This window comes from Rhododendron vialii, chromosome 6a, assembly GCF_030253575.1.
Source record: "Rhododendron vialii isolate Sample 1 chromosome 6a, ASM3025357v1".
In the NCBI taxonomy this organism is placed as follows: Eukaryota; Viridiplantae; Streptophyta; class Magnoliopsida; order Ericales; family Ericaceae; genus Rhododendron; species Rhododendron vialii.
Window position 1 is genome coordinate 11,775,477 of NC_080562.1, and position 12,883 is coordinate 11,788,359.

At 40.8% G+C, this 12,883-nt stretch overlaps 3 protein-coding genes across 3 annotated transcripts; all 3 read right to left on the minus strand.

The window, feature by feature from the left end:
• Positions 1–471: 471 nt before the first annotated feature.
• On the minus strand, positions 472–1,675 carry LOC131328881 (protein PHOSPHATE-INDUCED 1-like). The gene is made up of 2 exons (XM_058361839.1): positions 651–1,675; positions 472–527 (listed from the first exon to the last, which is right to left on the minus strand). Exons 1-2 carry the CDS (start codon positions 1,579–1,581, stop codon positions 502–504), a joined length of 957 nt encoding a protein of 318 aa, XP_058217822.1. The 5' UTR covers positions 1,582–1,675; the 3' UTR covers positions 472–501.
• A 4,982-nt stretch (positions 1,676–6,657) lies between these two features.
• Positions 6,658–8,010, minus strand: LOC131328882 (protein PHOSPHATE-INDUCED 1-like). The gene has a single exon (XM_058361840.1). It carries the CDS (start codon positions 7,755–7,757, stop codon positions 6,816–6,818), a length of 942 nt encoding a protein of 313 aa, XP_058217823.1. The 5' UTR covers positions 7,758–8,010; the 3' UTR covers positions 6,658–6,815.
• Positions 8,011–9,882: 1,872 nt separating this feature from the next.
• LOC131328883 (protein PHOSPHATE-INDUCED 1-like) lies at positions 9,883–11,033 on the minus strand. The gene has a single exon (XM_058361842.1). The coding sequence runs from the start codon at positions 10,951–10,953 to the stop codon at positions 10,027–10,029; it is 927 nt and encodes a 308-aa protein (XP_058217825.1). The 5' UTR covers positions 10,954–11,033; the 3' UTR covers positions 9,883–10,026.
• Between the last annotated feature and the right edge of the window lie 1,850 nt (positions 11,034–12,883).

The window sequence follows — 12,883 nt, forward strand, 5'->3', positions numbered from 1 at the left end:
GGTCTCTAAATTTGTAGGAAATCTCAAGAGTGGTCAGTGAAATTTACCCTTTGTTTTTATAAATGGACTAGTGTTAGCCCGTGCCGTAGGCACGACGCATCCCGTTAAAAGGGGATGGTAGTTGTGTGATTTAAGTGAAAATCATGGGCACTTAACCGGAAAGTGGAATGATGCACTACAGCTTTTGAATCAAATGAATCTGAGCCGTTCTAACAACTTGTCCCCACACTATTCTGTTTTATAATAGAGATTAATCTAAGCAACTAAATAAAAAAAAAGATTAAGCTAAGCTTCTCCAAAGTGAAGTTTAGCTAAAAATTCGAATCATGGATACTGCAACAATTATATTGAATAATCAGGATATACAAAATAAATAAACGAATGCCTAGCAATTCAAACAATTTCCACCCCCCCACACCATCTATAACACCCCCCCCCCCCCCCCACACACACACACACCATCTATAACAATCATTTATAGCTTTATCCATCCTAAAATCTCTACCATATAAAGGATTCAGACAAAAGTGGAACACGACGATGTGGCAGTAATTTCCCCCTCCCCCCATCTATAACAATCATTTATAGCTTTATCCATCCTAAAATCTCTACCATATAAAGGATTCAGACCAAAGTGGATCAGATCAAAGTGGAACACGACGATGTGGCAGGATCAAAAAGAGCCGGAACCAAGTATTTTCTCCCATTAGCACCATGAGCATTGTAGCTAGCACCCGTCGTAGAGTCCACCAAAAGGTTCCCTGCGTAGCCGGGGAATGCTCCCTTGGCGTAAACTCCTGGACAAGCCGATGCGGCTTCTAATGGGGCATCAGCAGGTCCCTGATAGTAGCCATTTCCAAATGGGTTTGTGGCGGTCCCGGCCAAAAGGGTAGCCAAGTTGATCACCATTCCATCCATACCCACATCTTCGTTGGGTGCGACCAAAGGTGGACTTTGTGGTCCATAAATAGGCTGGTGGAATGGCCAAGCGCATTGGCCCGGGCACTGAGTCTCCGAGTTGCCGACCCAGATATAGGAAAACTTGTAATTTTTACCTTTTGCTTGGATATTGCCCTTGGAAGATCCGTGCGTCCCACACCGACTCATACAGAACCCATCGACGGTGACGTCGGCAGATGTGAGGACAACGTTAATGGCGTTCATCTGATCACCCTTTGACGCTAATTGCACAATTTGTTTTTGAGTGAGCGATTTTCCCAAGGAGTAGATCTCATCAAGTATTTGATTACCGAGAGTGAGAGAAAGGGAAGACAATTTCTTGGATTTAACTAGGTTGTAGTATTTCTCGGTGGTTTTCCACCATGTGCCGACCGACGGTTGCATTTGAGGTGGGGAAGAAGACAGCGAGGTGACGAAATCGGAGACAATGGCTCGTTGGGAAGGAGTGAATTTGCCGTACCAAATGAGATTGATTGGCATTTGACCAGAAAGAAGAGGGCCATTGTGGTATTGCATGAGTGCATTGGGTTGATCTTGGACCAACTCGGTGAGTTTTCTTGCCGCGAGTGAGACGTGGAAAAGAGACATTAAGACCAGGAGTTTCGAAAAGAAAGATGCCATTTTTTTGATCTTAATTAGCAAATTTAGAGAGAGAGAGAGAGAGAGAGAGAGAGAGAGACGAGGGGCTCTAATTTTTGGTGGGTTTGATGTATGGATTAGATGCGCGGTGGTGTCTATTTATACAGGGGTTGCATTCGATGATATGGATACAAACAAGGGGTTGGGGATGCTGTAGTACTCTTGCACTACAGCCGTGTAGTGGGGAAGGTGCTGAGAAAGAGGCCAAAACTTGACCATTGCCTTGGCTGTTTCCTGCTAAGGAGAGAGACAATGGAACTCTCATACGCGTCTTTTTTAAAATCGGAGGAAAAGCTAACGTTACCTCGTTGGTTTTGGGATTTTGAATTTTAATTTAGAGGTTATGAGTGCAGAGAGAATAGAATTTAAAATTTAAAATCCTTGAACGAACTAGGTAGGGATTGTTTCTTTTTGCTTTTTTTAATGAGCTTTTGGGTTTTTCGAGTTTTGTTTTTATCTAATTTTTTTTTCGTATTTATTGGTCTTGTGTCAAACTTTTTGGAAAGTTGGCATTTGATTGTGAAATCTAGTCATAGAAGAGATCCCATCAAGATCCCTACATTGAGGGGATGAGTGATAGACCTCAAACGTAGTTGCACGCGAGTGGATGTTAATGATTGGAATCCTATATTGCTTGGGAGTGGAATGAGTGATCACTTAATAACATCTGAGAGTTCTTCACTCATTGTCAATATTGGTTTTGAGATGGATATAAAGTTTTTACATGGTATTAGAGCGGGGTCCATTCCACCCCACATTTTATATATTCACAATCCACGCCCCGAGATGATAGACCAGAGAAAAGGCTGCACGATGATAGGATACAAAAAGTGGCCACACGTGACAGACCTCAAACACGGCTGCACGTGAGGGGGATGTTAAGGAAATGAATCCCACATTGCTTGAGAATGGAATGAGTGATCACTTAATAACATCTGTGACCTCTCTACTCATTGTCAATTGATTTTGAGATGAATATAAAGTTTCTACATGGTATCAGAGCGGGACTCGTTTCACCCCCCACATTTTAAATTTTTTTTTACAATCTACACCTCACGATGACAGATGAGCAAATAGGTTGCACGATGATAAGACCCAAAAGTGGTCACACGTGATAGACCTCAAAATGCGGCTACACGTAAGGGAGGATGTAAAGGAAATAGAGTTCCATGTTGTTTTGGATATAAAGTTTATACAAAATCTAGTCATGGAAGAGATCCCTTCAAGATCCCTACGACGAATCCTACACAATTGCTGGAAATTCATCTGGCATTGGGTTGTGAAATCTAGTCATATAAGAGATCTCTGCAACGAACCGTACACTATCGTTGGGAATTTTTCTGTTCACTAATGAGCCGGCTTCTTAGGGTTCAGAGATGTTTTTTTTTTTTTTTTTTTTTCTGGTTTGGATTTGTCTCTGTGTTTGCTTGTGGTGTGATTCCAAGTGTAGTAGATTTTAGGTGGGTTTTGTCCAAGTCCTTTCCTTGTAATCCCGTTATTCTTGTATCTTTGTTCCGTTTTGGATTTTTTAACGAAGATTTGCCATTCAAAAAAAATAAAAATTGTCGAGTCAGACTGGATGTGAACTCATTATAATAGGGACGCAAAGATAAACAAAAGTTGTGAAGAGATGCCCCCACTATATTATGGAGTATTATGCTACAGAACAAAAAGGAGATTACACTTTACAGCTTAGGCACATTGCGAACTTCGCACTGGTGGATATTTTTTTTTGGTCAAGCGGAATACACACTGGTGGATTTTTAATTGACAAAAAGACCATTGGAATTTGACCCCTGTTTGGGGAATCCAAGAGAGACACGTTTTGCTAAAAGCCAGTACAAGAAGATAAAGGAAAAAGTTGCGGGACAGGCTGGACGCTGTCTGGGCTGGACTTAAGGTCACGTACTCGGTAGCATGAAAGGGTGCAACAGCGTAAGGTCGAGTGTGAAAATATTTTTAAAATATATTTTCAATCTACTAAAATTGTTGGTGCGAGGGTTAAGAATAATGAGTGGAGAAAGGTTTCAGAGTAATAAATGAAAAGAGATAAATAAAAAAATATTGTTGAAAATTGTGTTTAAAAATTTAATTTAATTTTTGATCCGCTTAGAAATTTAATTTGAGACCCTATATGTTGTGACAATAGGCGGGACCATCCCAGTTGGCAGTCAAGCGCGTCGTCAATCAAAAACCTGAGATGCCTCACTCTTTATTTTCTTTTTCCCGAGAAGAGTATGTCAGTATGTGCAACAACCTCAACATATCTTATACACTAATGCGAAGGGTACCTAACTATTGGGGTATCCAAAATGCACAACAGTTTGCGGGGCTCAGTTTTAGATTCCACACGAATAATTTAAATCATTCATTAATTCAAAAATAATGTGTTGAATGACCCTGCAAAAAGTCAACTCAATTAAATATGTGTAAATTGTCGATGCAATCTTTATATTTCTCATTCAGAATTTAGGATCATGGATTCTGGATGAAAACTTTAAGTTTGGATCAACTACTTATGCATATTTAACGAGCTGATTTTAAAATTATTTTAAATTTAATAAACGGTTCAGATTATTTTTGTAGGACCAAAAAATGGACTCCACTAGCTGATGTAAACTTTCGGTACCCCAAAAGTTCGGTACCCATAGTTGTGTTCTATGGTATTTTGGTTTTTTTTTTCTTTTCTATATGGGGTGTGCAAAAAACCTATCAATCTTCTCACTCCGTGAGCCAATCCAACCCACGCCAAATATTATTGGTTGAAATTTAGAGTGGGTAGAGTTAGGCGGATAAAACATACTCCCTCCGTTCTAATTTGTTTGTCCAATCGTCGAAATTTGTGTTTTTCAAAAATATACTTATATATTACATTTTATAACATTTTTTATGATTTTAAAGATTTTGTATAATAAAACTAATTGAGATCTATCAAACAAGATTCATATTGCATATTAAAAATATTACGAATTGAAAATTATAGACAATTTTTTAAGAGGTCAAACGTTCTCAAAAACTCAAAAAGAGAACAAACAAACCGGGAAGGAGGGAGTAGTTTTTAAGTGAATCAATTTGGCTACGGGTATTCTCTAACTCAACTCAGTCCGCTATATCAATGCTCAGATGTACCCTCGGACACTTTATTTAGCCTGCCTACTTGGATCCGGATCCTGCCTACTTATCGATCTTGATTCCTAAGGTGCAACCTACGTAGATTTTGGAAAAATCAAAATTTCGCACTCTGGTGTGGTTCAGAAAGTCTACAGTTTCCGATCGGGAAATCCTGATCGGAATCCCGACGCCCCGCCGGGCACACTCCGGTCATCGGACTGCCGATCCGAGCCGTCCAAAAATTCTAAAAAAAAAAACCGAGTGGGCCCTCGCGAGAATAAACGGCATCCGACATGTGTAAGTGGCCGATCCAAGCATTCTATTTTTGGCTGATCCAAACACTTCATTTTTGGCTGATCCAAACACAAAAATGGAGTGCTTGGATCGGCCACTTACACATGTTGGATGCCGTTTATTCTCGCGGAGGCCCACTCGATTTTTTTTTAAAATTTTTGGACGGTTCGGATCGGCCGTCCGGTGGCCGGAGCGTTCCCAGCGGGACGTCGGGATTCCGATCGGGATTTCCCAATCGGGAAGTGTAGACTTGCTCGGTGTGGTTATATTTTCAAAAACCAAAAAAGCTATGGGTACACCATTTAAGTACTCTACTGATTGCGATGCTTAGGTGTAGGCGCACACCCGAATAGTTTACAGTTCAAAATTTGGTCCAAAAGACGTTGGGAAATCACAGTAAAAAGGAAACCCAAAGTTTTGCCCTAAACGCCATTGAAACCATTTTTGGCAGTATTTTCCAACCGACGACCACCAAAGCTAGTCACCCTTCTCTCTCTCTACAAAATCGAATCTGATTGTGACAAGGTAGAGAGTGATTTGGAATCAAAGAGAGCTCTGCATCACTATGACGAAAAATTATATAAGGAAAGGAAAAAAATGTAGATCTGAGAGTACATTATACATCTCCAAACATATCAGATTAATAGTGAGTGTTCTAAGAAAAAACCCATCAACAGAAGCTCCAAATTGGGTAAAAATAAGCACAACCAAAATATGAAAGTGAAAAAAAAAAAAAACAGACATTAATTGAAAAGAATTCCTCTATATCTCTCCTCAAACATATAATTATCGACACATTTATATGGAAATACAACATCATGACTAGCCATCCAAAAAATAAAAAGTTGACAGTTTTGTATATTCACCTAGCAACAGAGACAAGTCCAAAGGATGACATGTTAATATAGTAGTGCTCTATTTCAGCAGTCGAAAACATGATTGTTGTAATTGTTGGGATGGTTGGGGTTCCCAATGGTGTTGTTCGAATTCCACCTAAGTCAATGTCTTGCACATGGTTCCATTTTCTGTTTTTTCTTCCGAAGTGCTAGCTGCCGTGATCTTCCAACTTCTCTTGCTGGGAATTGAACTTGTATAAGTTTATTAATGCATGGTTGGTGGGTGTATATAATGGCATTGAGGGAGAGTTTTTCTGTAGACACAGAGAGAGTAAGAGTGGAAGAAAAATAGTACGTGTGTGGGGGGCAGCTCCTTTGCGAGTCACCGGGTACACGGGTTTTTCTACTGCAAATTTTGTGTGTGCAAGGGTAAGTCTAGTACTTGGTGAGAGTGTGTTCTTGTATGAGTGAGTGTATAAGAGTTGGCTGTGGGTTATTTTATATCCAAGTATACTTGTACAGAAATTCTCATAGTGAAAACAACGGAATCCTCTGCATAGAGAAGGTAGTTTTTGCTGAACCATGTATATCTTGCGTATCTCTCTCTATTTTATTTTTCATCGAACTTCCATTGGTTGTAATTGTGGTTGTGTTTAAATTATGTAGGAATTAAATTATGCCTCAATATCTTGGAATTTGAGTATGAGGTTTTGGAATTGCGGATATCCCTTATCATTTGGTCTAATATACGGACTAAAATAAGACAACCCAGACAAAACGAAGACTAAGGTAAGCCTCTCTAAAGTGGAGTTCAAAATTTTCAAAAGTTTCGAATCATATCATAGATAGTGCAACAATTATATTGAACAAGGCTATACAAAATGAATTAAATGAATGCCTAAGTAATTCGGAAGTACTTTTGCTCGCCCTATATATAGCTTTTCCCTTTCGTACACATCTCTAACATCAAACGATTCAGACCAAAGTGGAACACGACGATGTGGCAGGATCAAAAAGAGCCGGAACCAAGTATTTTCTCCCATTAGCACCATGAGCATTGTAGCTAGCACCCGTCGTAGAGTCCACCAAAAGGTTCCCTGCGTAGCCAGGGAATGCTCCCTTGGCGTAAACTCCTGGACAAGCCGATGCGGCTTCTAATGGGGCATCAGCAGGTCCCTGATAGTAGCCATTTCCAAATGGGTTTGTGGCGGTCCCGGCCAAAAGGGTAGCCAAGTTGATCACCATTCCATCCAAACCCACATCTTGGTTGGGTGCGACCAAAGGTGGACTCTGTGGTCCATAAATGGGCTGGTGGAATGGCCAAGCGCATTGGCCCGGGCACTGAGTCTCTGAGTTGCCGACCCAGATATAGGCAAACTTGTAATTTTTCCCTTTTGCTTGGACATTGCCCTTGGAAGACCCGTGCGTCCCACACCGGCTCATACAGAACCCATCGACGGTGACGTCGGCAGATGTGAGGACAACGTTAATGGCGTTCATCTGATCTCCCTTTGATGCTAATTGCACAATTTGTTTTTGAGTGAGCGATTTTCCCAAGGAGTAGTTCTCATCAAGTATCTGATTGCCAAGAGCGAGAGAAAGCGAAGACAATTTCTTGGATTTAACTAGGCCGTAGTATTTCTCGGTAGTTTTCCACCACGTGCCGACAGATGGTTGGGTTTGAGGTGAGGAAGAAGACAACGAGGTGACGAAATCGGAGACTATGGCTCGTTGGGAAGGAGTGAATTTGCCGTACCAAATGAGATTGACTGGCATTTTGCCAGAAAGAAGAGGGCCGTTGTGGTATTGCATTAGTGTATTGGGTTGATCTTGGACCAACTCGGTGAGTTTCCTGGCAGCGAGTGAGACGTGGAAGAGGGAGATTAAGATCAGGAGTTGGGAAAAGAAAGACGCCATAATTTTGATCTAGATGAGAAAATATGGGGTTGAGAGAGAGAGAGAGAGAGAGAGAGAGAGATATGAGGAATGATCAGTAGCTCTGATCTTTGGTTGGGTTTGTTGCTGGTGTAACGAATAGAGGAGTAGTGGTGGCTATTTATACAGGGGTTGCATTTGATATATGGATAGAAGTGATGAAGGTGCTGAGAAAGAGGCCAAAACTTGACCTGACCATTGTCTTCTTAGCTGTTTACTGCTAAGAGGAGAGAGAAAGGGAGAGAACGGAACTCTCTCATACGCGTCTTTTTTAAAACCGGTGGAAAAGCTAATTTTAATTTTAAAGCAAGTTGGCATTGGGTTTTGAAATCTACGCATATAAGGGGCGAGTCACCAACTATGTAACAAAAAGGAGATGCCCCCCACTATGTAAGTAGTAAAGATAAGGTAAAGTTGTGAAGAGATGCCCCCCACTATGTAACAAAAAGGAGATTACAGCTTAGATACAGTGCGGATTTTGCAGCTGGTGGATTTTTAAATGACCAAAAGACCATTGGAATTTGACTCCTGTTTCAGAAAGATGGAATAGGACATTTATGGGAAGGACCAATTGGGAAATCCAAGAGAGAGACGTTGCAGAAGAAACCAAGGGGAAAGTAGCGGGACAGGCTGGACGCTGTGGGGGCTGGACCATCCCAGTTGGCACTCAAGAGCATCGTCAACAAAAATTCGAGATGCCACACTCCGACGGAGTGACTCCGTTTTGCCTATTTAGGCAAATGTCCAATTTAGGTATTTTTAGGTAGTGAAAACTCAAAAATTATCCTGCATCAACCTCAAAAGAAGCCTCGATAATCTTATGGGAAATGATTTTTTTATTCTTTTTTTGTTAACGTCACTTTCTTGCAAGTATATTTTTGCACCAAAAATACACTTACAGAAGAGTTGCGTTAACAAAAAAGGGAGTGCCCAAATCAACAGCTTTTAAGATACTCCATAAGCTATAGTGTCTAGCCTAACCTCACTGCATATGACGAATTAATTAGGAAATATTAGTTCTGGGATATAAAATCCCTACAACATCTCCATGGAATTGAAATACTCCTTCCGTCCCTTTTTAAGTGTCCCGCTTCGTAATTCCAACTTATTAAAAAGACATCATCATTATATCTTTCATATCAATTTTTTTCTCCACTTTCTCTACTTACCCATCATCATTACACTTTTACTTACTAACTTTTCAAAATGGAATATACTTTTAGGGACAAAATAGACAATTCACCAACTTTTACCCACTAACTTTACAAAATTGACACTTATTAAGAAATAGTCCAAAATGAAATACTGGACTCTAAATAAGGGACGAAGGGAGTACTAGAAAGGAATGACAAGAATTAAAAGCAACTAATCCAAGATTGGCTTTGAGGCCTTCTTTTGCGAGAAAGTCCACACATTCATCGGTTTCTCTGAAAATATACCTGATTGAACTAGATTGGAATCTCGAGTCCCTAGAAGTGACCTGCAATCGGAAATCAAGTGAGAGTGGATGCAGTGAATTTTGTTGCTCCTTCATCAAATGAAGAGCATGCAAAGCATAATCTCAACGTCTATGTTGCTAATTCCTTTTTCCCAGGCCAGATTAAGGCCATCCCTTAGAGCCCAAAGTTCTTCTGCCACCATTGAAGACTTCCCAATGTTTTTACAAAAACATGAGATCCAATTACCTTCATTGTCCATCAGCAAGCTTTCGTCCACACCAAAGCCGTTATGGTCTAGGGAGCCATCAGTGTTTATAATTTGTTACACCTAGGAGTTGGTTTGGACCATTCCACAGCCGAAGAAACTGGGAACCATATCACGAATAGGTTTTGAACAATTTGTTGACCGAATCACGGCCCATATTCGACTATTAATTATGACTGATTTAAAAGTGGGAAGGAAGATTTTGCCGTGCCAGGGCATGATGCAGGGAATTTTCCCATGGAAATGATAGAGAATAGGAGCGCCCCCGAAGCAGGGAAAACTTCAAACCCTTCTACTTCCTCCAAACAGGTACATGCAAAGAGATAGAACAATATTGAACACAAAACTGTATTGGAAAAAGCAATGGATCAGGACTATGAAATAGATTGGCTATTGAGCAAAATTTTTATAGAACCACATAAATAGTGCAACCTTTAATTCAAATGATTTAGTAACACTATACACAATAAATTAAAGAATGAGTTGGGACATTTTTTTTCCTGTAGCTTTATCGTCCGTATAAACTTTTTTTTAGCATCTTATATATTCAGACCAAAGTGGAACACAACGACGTCGTTGGATCAAATATAGCCGGAACCAAGTATTTTCTCCCATTAGAACCATGGCAATTGTAGCTAGCACCGGTTGAAGCGTCCACCAAGAGATTTCCCGGGAAGCCAGGGTATGCTCCCGTGCCGTAAACCCCAGAACAAGCCGACGCGGCCTCCATCGGAGCACCGGCCTCCCCCTGGTAGTAACCTTTTCCAAATGGGTTCGTGGCAGTCCCGGCCAATAGGCTAGCCAGGTTGATCACCATCCCATCCATACCCACGTCTTGGTTGGGCGCGACCAAAGGTGGGTTCTGTGGTCCATAAATAGGCTGGTGAAACGGCCAAGCGCATTGACCCGGGCACTGAGTCTCCGAGTTACCGACCCAAATGTAGGCGTACTTATGGTGCTTGCCGTTTATCGGGGCGCTACTCTTCGAAGACCCATGGGTGCCACAAGTCATACAAAACCCTTCGACAAGTACGTCAGCGGCAGTCAAAACCACGTTGATGGCATACATCTGATCGCCCTTCGACGCCAACTGCTTGATGTGTTTCTGCTTGAGGGATTTTCCCAACGAGTAGTCCTCGTCGAGTATTTGACTACCCAAAGAGAGGGTGGATTTCTTCGATTTCGCTTTCTCGTAATATTTATCGGTGGTTTTCCACCAGGTGGCGACCGACGGCTCGTTTTGAGCTGGGGGAGAAGAGAGCGAGGCAACGAAATCGGAAACAATGGCTCGCTGGGAAGGAGTGAATTTGCCGTAGAAAATGAGATTGATTTTGATATGCCCGACGAGAAGAGGGCCGTCGTGGTATTGCATGAGTGTAGTGGGTGGTATGAATAACTCGGTGAGTCTTCTGGTGGCGAGTGATAATGGGAAGAGAGAGATTAGTAGGAGGAGTTTAGGAATGAAAGATGCCATTTTTTTTTTTGATCTAGATGAGAAAAAGGGTGTGAGGAGAGAAGAGTGTGTCTAAGTTGGGGTTTGCTCTGTTCTGGTGGTGAGTGAATGGAGGTGTAGTGGTGGCTATTTATATGCAGCGTCTCAATTGATCATATGGATGTGTGTGTACCGTGAGTAATGAACCTGCTAGGAAAGTGGCCAGCCAAGCTCTATCATAGCTATTAGCTGGTATCTGGTAAGAGAGAGAGAGAGGGAGAGAGCGTTACACACCAAACGCGTCTTTCAGATTGGAGGAAAATTTAATTACACGCTCCCAGTACTATATGCGACGTCGTAGTGTCTCTAGATTTACAAACCTTGAGCAGATGATTGGGTTGTAAAGAACACGCATACACTGACGAGTCCAAATAGATTAAAATATAAAATGAGTCAAATGACCAGCTTATCAAAAAGGTACACCCTCTTTTTTTTTTAGAATTCATTATTTTATTTTAAATTGTTCCTTAATAAATGTTTATTTTTAAGTAGAAAATTAGAGATCGGTCCACATTTTTAGGTTTGGTTTTATCCCAATCCTAATATTTTTTACCTAATCTGTGTAAGTTCGGATATGTTATGTCATGATTTTTTTGCTCTTTTTATTCCGAACCATCCCAAGACTATTCCGCCATGTTGACTGACTCAACTCCAACTCACTATCAAAACCTCCGCTCTATAACTATCAGAAAAAATGGCAGTGACGGCGTCGTGGCAGCCCCAAAAGCAAGGGTTCAAAGAGATATGTGGTGTCACCACCACCACGCCCAGTCCTCCTCCACCATCGGCATATTTCCAACATCCAACATCAACCGGAACCAGAACTCAACATCTTGCTCAAGTGTTAGCCGCTCATGGTCTCTTCTTCAACCAGAAATGGAGGTGCCGGCATTTCCCACATCAATCGAAAATTTAGGCAGGGTTGGCCCAATGCATTTAGAGGCCCTAGGCAAAGTCACAACACGAGGTCTCATATTTTATTTTGAAAAACTGTATTAAATCTCATTCCATGTCAATTTTGGACTCAAAAAATTAAACTAATCTTGAGCACTACCACACAAAGATGCTTGAAATACATGTAAAAGAGCCACTTCATCGCTAGCAAAAGCTTTCTCAAGGTCATGAACATGCGAAAAAGGATTTTTTGAGGTCAAACCATAAAATATAGGAAGTGACACTGAAAAATCAAATTGTTTTGCATAACCTGCATACCACCTCGCAAAATTGGTCATTTTTTTTTCTTTTCAACAACAATAATAATAAAAATAGGTTAGAGGTGATTGCTTTCCTACGATGAAGGATTGCCTACCTCTACTTATTCTGACTCAAAATAAATAACTAAAAGGAAAATAAATAAAAAAACAAAAACTACCCAAATTCTTAACACACGTTACCGTCCCCGGCAATGGCGCCAAAAATGCTTGGCGGTTTCCTAAACCTAAATTAATGGGTTGCCCCAAGCCTAGGGCTGAAACCGACGCAGCATAATATCCGGTTAATCCGGAGTCGAATCCACAGAGACGGTGATGTATGTTGAATAAAAACTTGGGTTGTTACTAATTTAACGGGCTCTTAGGTAGCCATCCCTTGTCGATTGATTGAGATTTAATAAAACTTAAGGAAACAACTGTACTTTTCAAATAATTAAAAGGAGATACGGTCGTGTTTACACCATATTTTAGTATTTAGTCTCATATGATCGATTGGGTCAGAATGTTACACGTGTCAACACGTTTTAGACTAATTAATAAAATGCAGTATGAAGGTTGTTAAGGAAAAATTAAGTGGACTGATCGACGGTTGATATTCAACTGAACATGTTTCAGAATACGCGTCACATATAGATCGTGGGCATGACAGTTAATGCAAGCAGGCAGTTGAAGTAATTACAACGTTGGGAACATGTGAGATC